This window comes from Equus asinus, chromosome 12, assembly GCF_041296235.1.
Source record: "Equus asinus isolate D_3611 breed Donkey chromosome 12, EquAss-T2T_v2, whole genome shotgun sequence".
In the NCBI taxonomy this organism is placed as follows: Eukaryota; Metazoa; Chordata; class Mammalia; order Perissodactyla; family Equidae; genus Equus; species Equus asinus.
This window is the reverse complement of record NC_091801.1, coordinates 3758360-3774056: the sequence shown is the minus strand read 5'-3', so window position 1 is coordinate 3774056 and position 15697 is coordinate 3758360. Positions and strand designations below refer to the sequence as shown.

At 35.9% G+C, this 15697-nt stretch overlaps 1 protein-coding gene across 23 annotated transcripts in view; it reads left to right on the top strand.

Moving 5' to 3' along the window:
- RALYL (RALY RNA binding protein like) overlaps window positions 1-15697 on the top strand; it is a 654295-nt gene that overhangs the window by 454270 nt on the left and 184328 nt on the right. The window contains exon 1 of one of the 23 annotated variants that reach the window (XM_014850149.3): window positions 2592-2742. The exons of 20 other annotated variants lie outside the window; for them this stretch is intronic. In XM_014850149.3, the coding sequence (XP_014705635.1) occupies window positions 2706-2742 (37 nt within the window). In that variant the 5' untranslated portion in view covers window positions 2592-2705. Of the gene's footprint in view, window positions 1-2591; window positions 2743-15697 lie in introns of those variants that run through there. 2 more of the 23 variants (XM_014850148.3, XM_070480992.1) reach the window with 2 other exon arrangements.

The window sequence follows — 15697 nt, the reverse complement described above, 5'->3', positions numbered from 1 at the left end:
CGCATTTACTGAGGCCTTCTCCTCTCCCCAGGCCACTGCCCCTGCCACCCTCTCATCTTCCCCCCTTTACTGCAGCATGGTACTCACGAAGCTGGCCTTCATGCATCAGGTATTATATTGGATGGGTCAAAGCCTTCCAGGATTTCAGCCACTAGACCGAGACACAAGGTTCAAGAGGGGATGGTCTGTATGCTCTGAGACGAGAAAAGTAGTGTAAGAAGAGGTTGATGGATGAAATCCTTCCGTGGAACCTAAGAAAGTCCAACCTGGCACAAGACTGAGAGGGCACAGGTATGCTAAACATCAATGCGTACGAGTCAGGATATTCGTTTTAACAGGTGCCTGTGTGTGTGTGATGACGAGTGAAGTTGGCTGGGGGGTTATTGTATATGCGAGTGAAGTTTATTAAATTGTTACATGGTCTTTGCAAAAATTGTTTGGATTGATGTTAACTACAGATAATGGAGAATTAGTGTGAAAAGAGAAAAACTACAAATTTGATTATGCCATGTAATAATGTTAAAATTAATATCGTTTGTGTTGTTATGTCATAGGCTATTTCTCCATAGTAATCATCAATGACAAGTTTATTCAGATCATAAATATATATACCGTGTATGTCAGACAAACTCTGTTTTAATGTTGTTGGATTATAGTAGGTTTTATGGTTTGTTGGTCTTATGGCATGCGTATCATTTGTAAAGGAGAACTTACGTATCGGTTATGACTTTGTTTAAGTAAATTTAAAGTACATTTTCACACTTGTGAGTATATACTATTTCATCCGAATCAGTGAATTCATTCAACTTAACCTTGGGACCAAAAGATAGATGTGAAATGACAAGTATTTGCATTAAGTAAGAAAGTAACTTTAGTCAATAAGCATGAATTTGGCTATTGTTCAAATTCATTGAAAAATAAGCTGTGGTTGTATTGTCTTTATAATTTAAATTTGTTTATAAAGAGTCATGTATTCATCAAATATTTACTGAGAGCCTACTCTGTGCCGGGCACTGAATGCCCTCTGGACAGACATCTCTGAAGAAGGGCCAATCCTGCCCCTTTGGGAGCTTATGTCCTAATGGGCAGAGACAGACAGGAGGAAAACAAACAAGTAAACCAGACTGTCTCAGGTGATTGTAAGGTGCTGTGGAGAAAAATTAAGCAGGTAAGGGTTGTGCAATGTAAGATGTGATATAAATCATTCAGAAAAGGCCTACTTATTTTATTTATTGAAATATTTTAATCTCGCTATTAGAGAAAACACAAGGAAAATCCTTTTAGTGTTTCATGTTGTATGTTGATAAATACAGATACGACTACATCTTGTGGTAAGATATAACCGTAGTGGTCTTTGAGAAAGTCTTACTAAACAGTGTAGTTTGTCCGTCAAAAGTCAAGGAAACTGGCCTGGAATACTGCCGAAAACTTGTTGAAATGCTATTCATGATATCAGTGGTTATGCAACGTTGTAATTACTTAAGCATAAAAATATTATTGATGCTGAAATAACATTTCTTTTAAGAAGCTGTGTGGAGATGCTGTCTCCTCTGCTGTCAATGAGTAGCCTGAGTTTGCTCTCACTCAAACAGAATTTTGGCGGTTGGAAATGGCTTCTGCTTTTGGCTAGAAGGTGAAACTTAAGGCAATATCAGGAAGTCTTATTACATAGAAATTCTTCACTGTGTATCAATCCTTGTGTATTTTAAATAAAAACTGCATTCAGACTCCCTAAGGAGCACAGAGAGGAGATGTGACGTCATGCACTCTTCCGGAGTGTTTGGGAGAGCTTAGTGTTCCTGAGCTTTTGCTGGCCACCAGGTGTTGCTCTCAGAGCCAAGAGCGCCACCTATGAGGACAAAGCTTCTACTCTGTCCAGTTGAGGTGACAGTGTGGAACATGTTCAGACAAGGACACGCCCAAAGTAGTAAGAAAATAGAGATCCGAGGATTAAAATGAGGCAGCAGCGGGGACGGTGGAAGAAAGCTTCATGGAAGTCTTCTTTCAGGAGGGGACAGAGTGCCTAGCACACAGTGGGCACTCCCTGAGCCTGAGACCCTACTGTGTGCCCCTTCTCTACTAGGCCTGGGGACAGAATGTGAAAACATGCAATTCCGGCTTTGCCTGAGAAGCGATCTGTTTGAAGAAACAGGCAAAACCAAAAGTGATAATTGCTTTAATAATTGAACATGCAAAGTGCATTGGGGAGCTCAGAGAAGGAAAGAATTTGGCAGAGTTTCAAAATAAAATACAGATCTAAATATTCTAGAGTGGCTAACAGACATATGAACCCAAAGGATAGTTTTTAACTTTTATAAATATCAAACAAGGGTTTTTATATTTCGTATTTAGATTTTCAGTTTTACTGTTCTTGCTAAATCTGTGAATCCGTTCTTAATTCAACATTGCTTCAAGCACAGCAGTGTAATAGTGCAGATTTTATTAGAGAACTTAACTGATACCAGTTTGGGGGAGGTGAAGGAAATACAATTTTCTCCAGAAGATTTGCATTAGATGGAGTAGTTACAGGCTGGAGCATCTCCCCTGTAATTTTATGAGAATGGTATTACCCTGGCTTTCACTGTGTGATTGCTGGTTACCTTCTGTCAGTGAGCAACAGTCTTACTGCAAAGCAGGAGTACAACCCGTCTCTTTGTCTCCGTGGTCAAAGCAATTACTTCTTAGAAAGTCGGATTTTTTTCAGAATGACCATGTACAGGAGCAAACGCAGACATCAGAGATGTAAGTAAATTCTGACCCAACTTTTTCGTATGACTGTGCTGGAGAAACATACTTGATTTCTTAAAAGACTAATCACGACTTCTTCAGATATAGCCTGGTAGTAGAAAAGATGTTGTAGCTCTTTTTTCACGCTAACCTTTATCATTGTCCCTGTTACATCCTTGAGAGATGCTAAGAGGAGAGGGGCTAATTCTCTTGTTACTATGGAAACCTTTGGAAAGGTTTACAAAATCACAGAGAAGCAGACCAAATGCAATTTCAGTCTAGCTCAGCATCCTTCATTCAGGCATGATCGCTGGATACTTCTGTCTCTCAATGTCTCTCTCTTTCTTTCTTTTTCTTTTTTCCCTCCAGGAGTGATAGATTTTCTTTCCTGAAAGTCTATTGAGAGATTTGGGAACCTAGCCTAAAACTTCTATTTATTCATCCAATTTCAATTATAACTCTCAGGGGAAATAAAACAGTTCAGAACGGAGGGGAGACAGTTGATTGTGAATGACAAACTGAATATTGAACAGGATATTCATAACTTCTCGGTCCAGAGCTTATTGGAAACATAACTGACTACAGGCACCATTTCAAAGGGTTAAAAGGAGTCATGTGTAATCCACCCTAAAGGAACTGATTCTGACTGAAAAAGAGCAGCACAATTACCCTGGCTTAAAGTCCAGAACAAAGATGATTATGGAACTGAAAGTCAGTAGGGTTTAGCTAAAAATCAGAGTCTTAGAATAAAACTGTGTTTGATGGTAAAACAATCTGCCTGTCGTGAAAAGCTTTGTAATCCCATCTCTCTCTAGTAAGCCCAACTCTTATCACTTTACCTTTCCTATTGTCTGAAGTAAATGTCAGCGTGTTTAGCCCAGTGTGTCCTGTCGCTGACTCTAGTCACCATCTTAGACAGGTAACCACAACTTGCTCCACGGTCCAAGTCTGCACTTGTTCATCATTCCTTATGAGATCTTCAGACGTTCTCAAATATTTTAAAACACAGAAAGACTATCAGCAACAATTACTTTATCAAAAGGCCACAATATGTAAGAAATGTAAATTTTTTGCGTGATAATTTCTTTTTGGTCCATTTTCACCTAAGACCTGAACACTAACATTTCTCTTCTTCCAAGAAGTTTCATGGACCACAGAAAGCTCTGAGGGCCAGGACTCCCAGTTTATTTTATAGACCCGATTGCCTTTTGATGCCATTCTTTCTTGTAATTGAGAAAGAACACATGATAACTGCTACATTTTTCTTATAAAAATGATTGGCTCCAAGTCTACAAATATATTGCTGATTAATTTCCCTGTGATTTCCTCCCACAAGAATGAATCTAAATTATGCATGTACTTGAAAACCATCTTGTACCTTTACTCTTGTATCTTTTATACACCCCCTCATTTTTTTTTCCATATGGGTAATCATCACCTTAATGCACGTGGCAAATAAAAGATTCACAGAAAAATTGTACTGAGTCTCTCCCCTAATATAGGCTTGCTGACGTCTACCATTAAGCAGCAGGAAGAAATTGTGAATTACAGGAGACAAGTCAGAAGATGTATAATTATACAGGCATGAACACAGTAGGGTGTACTGAATGGTTTAGTTAAAAAAAAAAAACTGTGTTACTTATGTTTAATTGTATCAGTTAGCTGTATTATATTGCATAACTGTTTCTATATTGTAATCATATAAAATGTTGGAGAGCAAGAATATAATAAAATTAAAGCATATAGAAAGCTTAGCAATAAGAGCAAATAGAATTCTTAAACGAATTTCTATCCTACACTAATAATGTTTGCAAAACTGGAAGGTAATTCAACTGTTTGCTGTGCAGTGGGTATAAAAAGATATCTGAAATATCCCATCACCAAAATCCAGTGCATTTCCATTTTCAATCGTATCTTTTATGTGGGTGTTTTTGATCATGTAAAAGGCATAAACTAACCTGGAGGTGATTGTAATCCAGTTAAGGCAATAATTGCACGCTTAAAATTTCAATGTGGGAAAGAAGGAAAATGTGCTTATGATTTTCTTTAAAATTGAAAGAGTACATAAGTAAACTTTCTAATTCCCTCGTTCCCTGAAGATTTAATCTCATTTCCTGTAGTAAAAATAATACAACTCTACAACTTTCTTGTAGAGAACCCGACAAGAGGAATAGAGAAGGTGCATATGGCTATGCCAGGGGCTTGAAGAGACGGAGAGCAAAAATACTTGTAAAAGACATTTTAAAGTATAAATTGCACTAAGCCTTTGAAAATTCATGTGGGACTTTGAAATCCATTCCTCACTCATGTCTAGATTGGTTATTTACAATTCCCCATGGACGAGGAGAGGGAGAAAAAAGTACCCTTTTCCTGGCTTTTGATGGAGCAACTGCTATGGAAAATGAAAGAGCTTCATTGTTCATTCAGATAGCAGATCTTACCTGTGTATATCAGCATAATGACTTTCATTTAGATACAGAATGTGTTGAGTGGCATTAAAAAACATTTCTGTATATCAAACGTTGATTTTGCCAAACAGGTAGGGACCACTTGAAGGAACTCTAATGTACATAAACCTATTTTTACAAATTAGGTTGATGTGGGAATCATCATTAGTATAAATAATTTTTTCCTTTAGAGTTTAAATACTGAATTTTTGATACAAACAACATGAACCTATTAAAGTGGGCAGTTTATGTTTAAATTTTCAAAAATTCAATTTATGCATAAAACAAGGTATACGTCTAACCTTCATTGCTGAAATTTCAGATGACCTTGAGAAAACATTTTTTTGTTTTTTAAAGCAGACATAAAGATAAATTCTTAAAGAGGAATATGTTTTTGAGATGCAGACTTATAGAAAAACCCAGAGTAGGATCCAGATGGTAGTAGACACAGAACTTTGAAAATTCCACAATCCCCATACCACACAAAGAAAACAGTGTACAGCTAATTTTAGGTATGTAGCATCTTATCTTATTTACTAAATGGGACCGGATATTCATTTCTGATTGCTAATGAAATGTTTGGGTGGTCTGATCCATCTTATGGAAATCCTTCATGAAAGCACTTCAGGAGCCTGTGATCTTGGCCAATGTCTGTTATCTCTGTGGGTTGAAATTTCTCCTCCTACATCATTAGCAGACTGCACAGAGAACGTGTTTTCTAAGGTGTCTTCCATCTCTAATCCTCAGTCCTTCCAGAACAGGGGCCTCATCATTTAAGCCTCCGACCTCAAAGATATTTGATGGGTTCTCGTTACCTAGACCGTGGCTCTGGGCTCATGCACTTCAGATCCATGTGACCATGGGTTTACTGCAAGGGGCCCTCGAATGCATGTGGATATTAGTCATTGCCTGTATAATGATGAAAAAAACATATGTATATACACATGTCTGTATAGCATATACACGCACATATATACACATTTACTACTATTTGGTTCTAAAACGATATGTTTAATAAAAACAAATATATTTAAAATGTATTTAAAAGGTGGCACTAAATTTATAATAGCTTTGAATGCCATATATCTTATCTTTTATTATTTTTAGCAAAACACCTATATCACACAGGTATCTCATTGTTTCAGTGTTAAAAAAAAAAAAGTGTTCTCATATTCCCAAATGCTGGTAATCACTGAACTGGGAAGTGAAATGCAAACATGAACTTAAAACACAGACATTTACATCATTTTCGCTCACTACATACTTTCTTTCTGGTACCACCTATGTTCAAGCCTCGCTCAGGCTACAGGATCATCACCCGAATCCATCGTGTCCTCTCCTAACTCCGTGCCTTTGCCCATGCATCTTCCTGTTAATGGGTGATCTCCACCTGCATCTTCATCTATAGAACTCATCTCTGATCAAGGTCTCACTCAAATGCTACACCCTTTATAAAGATCTCTCCAGTTTCCAAGTCAAATTTATCTTTCTCTTCTCTCTTTTCAGATGATATATTGTCATTTTATTTACACTTTCTGTGCTCTGTCTTATACATCGGAAATTATCTGTTTGTTCCACTAATCTTAAGTTTTTTTTCATGTGAAGTACCTTTTATTCTTATTTGAAGCATCCTCAGAGCATAATACAATGCTCTGCCCGTAACAGTCCATAATTGTCTAATGAAATTTATTCATTTAAAAAATATTTATTGATTATCTGATATATTACTTTCTAGACGCTGCTCTAGTGCTGTGGCTGTAACAATGAACCAAACAAAGTTCTTTTGGAGGAGGGAATATGACACACAAATAAATATAGAATAGTCCATGTGATGCTAAGTACTATGGAGAAAAATAAAGCAAGCAAGGCAGAAAGGGAATTTGCCAGGTAGGGTGGAGAACTGCTATTTTCTATAGGATAGTCAGGAAAAGCCACTATGATTAAGGTGAATTTGATCAAACGCCTGAAGAAAATGAGGGAGCTGTCTGTGCTTCTTCCTGGATAGTTCCAGGTAGAAACAGCATGTGCAAAGTCCCTGGGGTACTTGGGATATTGGAAGACCATAAAGGAGGCAGTAAGTGGAGTTAATGAAATGATATGAGATCAAAAAACGATCAGGGGCTTTGGATGAGTAAAGTAAGACATGGAATTTAATGGAACAGTATATTTTCTTTGTAACTGAATTCAAATATAATATATATTTAGTAACTTTTAAGAAACATTATCCATACTTCTAAGTGACTCATGAAATATTTTTATTGAAATGGCAATGGTAAGAATGATGTTTTAAAATCATTACACTTCATACTAAGCAAAACGTCCCACCATTAACTGGAAGAGAATCAAACTATGATCATGCAAAGGTCAGAAGGATGTTATTTGAGCAAGAATGTTTTCTGATTTATCTTCTTATAAATATTCTTGATGTATTAACTTTCTCTGTCTTTAAAAGTCTTGCTATGAGAAAAAAATAAATTTATAGTTTGATAGAATTTTGTAAAGCTTCCTAAGGCATTGGCAGGAAGAAACGCAACTGCTGCCACTCTTAATTGATGTAGAATTGATCTCCTATTGGTCGAGATAAATAATAGGTTTGATGTTCCATAATTGCTGGAACCTGAGTTGTCTTAGCTGTCACGTCTTTATTACTACATTCTATCTTATATAAATCTTTCTTGTAAGTTTTTTTGAAACATTACAAGTTGCATAGCAAAGATAAAAGTGGATTATTCTTCAAAGAAATATTTATATTGATACTGTATGTAATTGTGAAGATAAAAGTAATCATTGACTCAATTCCCAAATTGTTTCATATCTCAAATGTTGGCATTATTTATTACAGAAACAGTTGAAGAGCCATATGATCTAGCTTTAAAATATTTCTTTTTAAGTTTACACTAAAGAAAATGATTTGAGGCTTGATAGGTAAGGCTCTCTGGAGGACACTATTAAATTTAATCCTTGAATCCTCTATTGTTGATGCTTGTTGGGAATTCTGGTCTGACATCTGAAATCTCTTCAGTCTTTTTTCTCTCAAGATCCTATTATGAATTCTAGAACGAGTATAGGCTGACAACTTGTAACTTGATACATTCCTCCACAGAGTCATGTCTACATGCATAGAATCCAGATGGTCTGATTGGGCACGCTCCACGGGACCATAGCTGCCCGTTGGGGAGCAGAGATGTACAAAGGCTGAGTGGTGACGCTGCTGATACAAACTGACCTTAACTGGACGTGCGTATCAGTCGGCCTCACATCCTTCATCACTTGCTTTGCTTTCCTTTGCTTTTACAGTCCCCAGCCTGGGACTGGTGACGCTGGCAGGAATACTTAGTCACTTTCTCTCTCTCTCTAATGATCTACCTATGTGCTTTTCTATTTAACACTGCCCCACAAAGTCAGGGGTCACTTTGACCAAAGGTGAGCATTTGTACATTTTCTCTTAACTGCTTTTAGAAAGCAACTTGGTTCTCAACACGCAAATGATCTTTTCATTTCTCTCTTCTAAGAATCTGGGCTGCATTTATATCTGGACCTACGTAAAAACCACGGCGTTGACTCTGCTCCCAGTCGTTCGAGTAAATATTCTCTACAGAACGGCATTTATCACTCAAAGATTGTGACAGTTAAAAATAGTGTGGATTTGTATTTATTGAGAAGAAATGACACATGTGAAGCAACTAGGCTCTTAGCAAAATAAGATTGGTGTGAAAGTAGGTATCGATCGATCTTTTAAAAATGCTGTCATGAATGCAGAGATTTTTACATGATTATAAGAAAAGATGACCAGTCACAAGCGTTGATGGAGAATGGGAAAACATAGGGAGTTGTCTTTGTATAGGCTAACATGTCCCACCTTTGGAAGCTTAGAAAGCAGATTTCTTAAAAACCGTGATCTGATGGACTTATGCTTTTTGGAGAGTCTTATCTATTTGGTTGAGCCACATTAAATTGTCATTTTTTTACGTCAAAAGTGGCAATTTCATATGGTCAAATCTAAATACAGGCCATCATAGAAGTCAGCAAAAAAAAGGGTTGAGGGGACAGATAGATGGAAAGCCGTCACACCAGCACAAGTTGGCATTACAAGTCAAGGGCATTTATGGTTAAGCTGAGGATGAGTACTTGATGAACTAAAAGAATATAATTACGTAAGGGAATGTATTCATTGTTGCTCTTTAGGATCTGTAAGGTTAAACCTTCCACAAAGAAATAGAAAGTGTATTCCGGCTTATCAACATAAGTTAATTAGATGACACTTTTCTGCAAGTGATATGTCTAACTAGACTTTAAATATCTTTAAAACTCTTCTAGAAATTGCCTACCTCCCACCAAACTTAACGTGTTTATTATAAAAATTTGAATTCTAATCTTACATGATTTTATCATTGGTACTTTGCTTTTTTCCAAATGGAAAATGAGACTGCAGTAAATGAATGAATAATAGCAAAAATGATAAAAATAACCTTTGACATTTATTGAATTCTTATTATCTGGCAGGTACTGTTTTAAGCATTTTGTTATATATGACTAATGTAATTTACGTAATAGAGCAATAATCAAACAAGAGCAATAATTTAGTAATCTGTGGCACTTTCAATTTTTGTTGCAATTTAAAAATGTTATTTATAATTTTGATATCTAATCTCTACAAAATTGGAGACTCAAAGTTCGATTAAAATATGTATATTGACTAGGATAAAAGAATAAGCTTATTTGTCCCCTGAGGAAACTAAGATTAACTTTAAAAGGCAAAATATATTGTTTGACCAAGACTCTCTTCTTTGAATCATATAAAAACAGAAAAAACATCCTGAGGAAAACTTTACATATATATATGTGCAAATTAAATATTCACATATGAATGCATTTGCCTATCTTCTCTGCAAAAGGATGAAAGGTTGCCAGAACTTAGAAAAGCAAAGTTCTCTGCAATGGTTTAGTAATTCCTTGTGAGTCACTAACTCTTGGTCTAGAACAGCTACATTGTTTGGCATAGGCTTTTGATTCATTTTCTTCTTTGTAGTATTGCTTTTCTTGGCCTTATTTACTGAATTGACTCTCATTCTGACTCTGGAATTTCTGACACCTTTGGTTATATACAGCTAAATTGTATATCTGTTAGTACTGACTCCAGGTCTTAATGGTCTCTTATCATTGACATTATATTATTTCTGGAACTTCATTTGTATTTGAAATAAAGATAAAATCCACATCGATTTCCCTAAACTGACGGAGTATGGGGCATATATTTTGGTAATGTTTCATGCCTTAGGCTTCCTGTCGTTGGAAAGTGTTATAAGTATATTTTATGTAATATGATTCTTTTGACCCCTACTGAACTTGAAACTGCCTTAGAGGAACAGCTGGATGTATTTCCTTAAATAAACACACATTGTTCTTCAAATTGCTAGTATCTGTCTTCTTAATAGGCTCCACAGGCAATGGGAATCTTGACTTTGAAGTCACCTCTGCTGGGTTCCTGTAGACGTCTGCTTTATACTTTTCTTCCTCCCATCCTTGAACAGTGCATTTCAACTTAAGTTTGTTTTTAAATGTGCAATATATGGTCATAACTTGTCCTTTACCTGTGCTCTTAGATTATAATATTTTTGGTATTTCATTTTATATGATAATTAAATGTAACATAAAATAAAATATCAAAAATATATGACACCTGTAAGTGCATACAGACTACTAGAGCATTTAATTCTATCTAATTTATAGTGTCAGTAATTAATGAGAGGCTAGTTCACAATGAAATAAAAATACACTTACACAAAATCAGAAAACATTTATTTTTCATTGAAGCGCGAGGAAAAATTCATTTACGTTGTCCCGTCTGGCTTTGCTGAGGTAGTAAGGGAAAAATGGTCCCTTGAATTTTACAAGTGGTCATAAAATTTTTCTCAGCACTGAATTTGTCCTCCCAGAACTGTTATATGAAACTAGCCTTTTGGGGCCGGCCCCGTTGCCCAGTGGTTAGATTCATGTGCTCTGTTTCGGCGGCCCAGGGATTCCCTGGTTCGGATCCTGGGCGCGGACATGACACTGCTCATCAGGTCATGCTGAGGTGGCATCCCACATGCCACAACTAGGAGGACCCACAACTATAATGTACAACTATGTACTGGGGGGCTTTGGGGAGAAGAAAAAAAAAAACTAGCCTTTTTCTAATGATCATTTCTAACATAGATGATGCATTCAACTCTTATTAATAGGTACAGAATCTCCCAAAGAAACTGTAACAATTATACTCCATGAAGGTTTCTAGAAGTTGATTGTTTATTCACTATTTAGACAGAAATATTTTTCAGATTCTTCCCCATGCCAGTTTTCCAGAACCCAAGCTAAATTTTAAGAGAATTCTATTTGAATAGACATTAAAATTTATTTGAAATTGAAAGAAAAACAAGTCATGTAACATTCTACATTAAAAATATTCTTTGTTGCTTAGCCATTTAGGCAAGTGGTGAATAAGCAAGCAGAGGAACAAGATATAAGAAATCCTGTCATGAAGATCGTAGATAAGTTTGCTGCTGAGTGTCTTTTTGCTCCATAGAAATGAGTCTCTGGTAATTGGAACCATGCTAAGTTAACCAGTTCTCTTATACTCAAAACAGTTGTCCATCAGGTTAAAGACACTATACATTGCTTTTGTCCTATGGAAACAGCCATCGAACATATTCAGTTGTTTTGGAAGCTACGAATCATTAGTAATACTGCTTCTCCTAGATTACCACCGACAGTAATTAAATCAACAGTTGTAGTAATTTGCCCTATACTTCAAGGCCAATTAAATGAATCTTGCATTACTTATCTGGATGTTAAAGGATAAAGTGGCTTGGGGCCTGAAATTCTCAGTAAGTTGCCCACATTATTAATTTTTACCAATGTTAACTTAGGAATAGGTTGTAGGGTATAAGAAATATCTGTTGTAATAATCTTTTTCCAAAAACGTATTCTAAATATTGTAATTCAATGTAGTCATATTAGTTATGACAGTATAACTTCATTTTGGTACGAAGATCATTAAATCTGGAAATGTGTAAGGTATACTTCAATGACGACTATATCCCATTAACCTTTGTAACTCACACTCCCGTCACTGGTATAGACTGCCGCTTGAAGTACGACTGTCAAACAATTCTTTGTCATTGGAGACTTTGTACTGGACATTTTTACCTTTTTTTACCATGCTGGAACTTTTTATGTACTTTCTTAACAGTATAGCTTCATAAGAAATACTTACCGTTGCCATGTTTATATGGTGATAAAAGTTGGTTTAAGATACTCCTTATGAAGTTATTTATGGCTTTCAGTCATTATTGACTTTTTTATGACGAATGCAAGATGGTATGACTTAAGAAAAATTATAAACTTCTCCCCTATGTTTTTTTGTCGTGACTAACCTTTTTAGAATCCTTTTGGCTGTTATGTCTTGGATATTTTATTACCTTCCATCAAGAAAAGTAAAATAGTAGAGATCTCAATCAGGTTATTATCTGATTGTTAAGATTTTCTTGTATTTATTGGATGGCATTTGTTGGATAGTATATATCTCTATCACTTGTCCTAATTTAAATAAACTTTAACTACCAAATTTCCTGAAAAACTAAGTCAGTCAAGAGGTCATTACAGTTGACAAGTGAGCGTCATCACTGGGTGTTATCAGCTAAAAGTTTTATAGGTTGCTCCTTTCAGTTATTCAGTTTCTACATCAGTATTAACTGAAAGCCTTAATATTATTTATCTATCTATTGATTTCAATCGTTGCATAAAAACCTATGCTAAGAAAGCACTGTCTAATTTTATGACTTTGAAAAGCCTTAGGTGAGGCATTTCTCCATCAGGGATTATCTTATTTTGCAGAGTCATTTCTTGACACCCCACTTTGCGTATTCCTGTTTAGCATACAATGCTGAATTTTCTTTCTGTTCTCTGAGGAATTCTTTCCATCATTAGCTCCTTATGTTGCTTCTTCTGTTTAGGACACTCACCCCTCCTGTCTTAGTTAATTCTTACTCATCCTCCTGGTGCCAGCTTAGACAATCACCTCCTACTGATTAATTTCTCTAAGCTCCTCATGGCTGGTGGAGTTGTTCTTTTCAAGTATTCCTTTGTACACTATGTGCGCCCTCTCTGTAAATTATGATTCATTCAGTCACTTGGCTACAACTTTAGAAGACAGAGACCAGATCCTTTTGTTCATCCCTAAGTCCCCAGGATGGTGTGGCATTAAGAAACCCTCAATAAAGAGTTGTTGAAGGCTGAAAGGAACAGATTGTCTTACTTATGCCCCTGTTTTGGCAACTAGAAATTGCTGTCATTTGCTGCAAGTAAATCACTATGATATAGTCTATTGATTAAATATCTTTTGCCTTTTTGTATTCACAAATATCCATGGATGATATGTGTCTGCTGAGGCCTTTTTGGTCTCAGCTTTTGAAGTTATTCTGTCTTCTAACAACTCTAACTTACTTATTTCTTAAGAGGCATTAAAAGAGATCTAAAGATATTTATATTATGTCCTGAGTAATTTAACAATGTTTACCCAAACTTTAAGGCATACTTTGGAAGTGACACGAAATGCATATGGAGGCTTTCTCCCGAGAACTTCTGTTGCACTAATCATTGAGCAACTATGCTAGTTTCTAGTTAATTTAATGCTTCCAGATGCTTGTATCATTATGTTTTAAGAACTGAAGACTTATAGCTGATAACACACTCAGAATTAAAATCTCCTTCTCTACATTCTCAGTTTTTCCCTCCTATCCAGGGCTGGCTCTGCTGCTACGTTTCATTATTCCTTAAATCAATTTTGCATCAGGTAGAGGAACAAATTGTTTGTTTCGCCACAGATTTGTAGCTATTAATCTCAGCAGTAACTCAGTGATTGATTTTTTTCAGACCTCAACATCACAAACACATAGACTAGAAGGAGTAACCTGAACCAAGGCCGGAACGTACTGCCTGAATCTGTGAAAGTTAAGACTTCATGTCATATATAATAAATCTGTGTCACTAATTTGTTATGCCACTTTTAAATTGGGGGATATAATTAGAATGGTCATATAAAGTAATTTCACTGCCTGCTTTCTTATTCTCTTCTTTCATTGTCCTTTTCATTGTTCTTGCTACTCAGTAGTGGTATCAACTGGAAAGTCTTGAATTGTAACTAAAAGTGACCTCATTTCCAAAGCATTTAAAGTTATTGCAAGTGAAAGTTCTCTCAAGAGCTTTCACTGTTTCGAAGATGTGGCTGCACATTCTGTGTCACTAATGAATCCTGCACGTTAGATTGAGCTGAGTAGTTAGAGCACAAACTTTTTTTCTCAGAAAATTTCTGACATAAAAGCTGAGAATGGAACATTTGAAAAGAAGCTATTAGAATATTGCAGAGACTCTCAAAGAGTCTCCATGCTACACTTTTTTTCTTTTCTGAGTATAATTGAGATTTCCAAGAATTTTTACTGAGGACTCATTTTACTTTCTGGACTTTGTAATTGAAAAAAATGATTAAATTGTTAGAGGAGGAATAAGGAATTCAATAAAGAATTGAAAGCAAAATATTATGTGCTTTATATATTTATTTCAAGCTTCTTACCTGAGTTCATTAGAGCACCAGGCTAAAGTGTCCAGGGTCATAGATTTGAGCTCCCCATGGCACAAATGGTCTACCCTCATTCTGAATCACAGACCACTACAGCTGCCCTGCCCAGCCATCCTTCAAAGAAGGATTTGATTCCAAGATAACACTGGGTGAAAAGAGGGAAGACAGACCAGACTAGGGCCAATACAGAGCCATCAGAACTACAATGTCTCAAAGTGACTATATTGCAGGTTTTATGTACATGTATAATTTGTGTCATATTGCTTGTGACACTGTCATATACAAAAGGGAACACACCTATGTTTGAAGAAACAATTATTTGTTTGCATTTTAATTTATGAATATAGTAAAATTCAGCCAGGTTAACTTTCTTTTTGATCAAGTGTCAAGTTCACACACTTGGAATTTCATAGAATACGAAATATCTAAAATTTCAAAAAGGCTTGCTTCACAGAGGGATATCAAATTAGTCCCAATTAATATTTTTTTATTATAGACTTTTCATCATGTCAGGCATAAGTTAAGTTTTAGATAATTTAAAGGACACTGACATAATGAAGTGTGTTACTTATCTTTTCCCTCAAGACATCTGAACGAATGTGACTAAATCTCTCTAAGAAATTTTACTTTGCTTACCTTGAAAAAGACCCTGAGAAGCTAAGATTTGTTTCATTGAGGAAGACTTAGGAAGGATTAGGTACTACTAGGAGTAGAATTAGTGAGAGAAATTCCAATGTTACCTAGTTAGGATGACAGTATGTCACGGCATCTTTCTTAATAAGCATAAATCTTACACCTCCACTAACAGAACAAACCACAAACAACTGACTTACTTCCAGTTTGAATCTGAAGTTATTGTTCCTCGCACGTAATCACGGTGTTTCAGAGAGTTGAGTCAGATTGGACA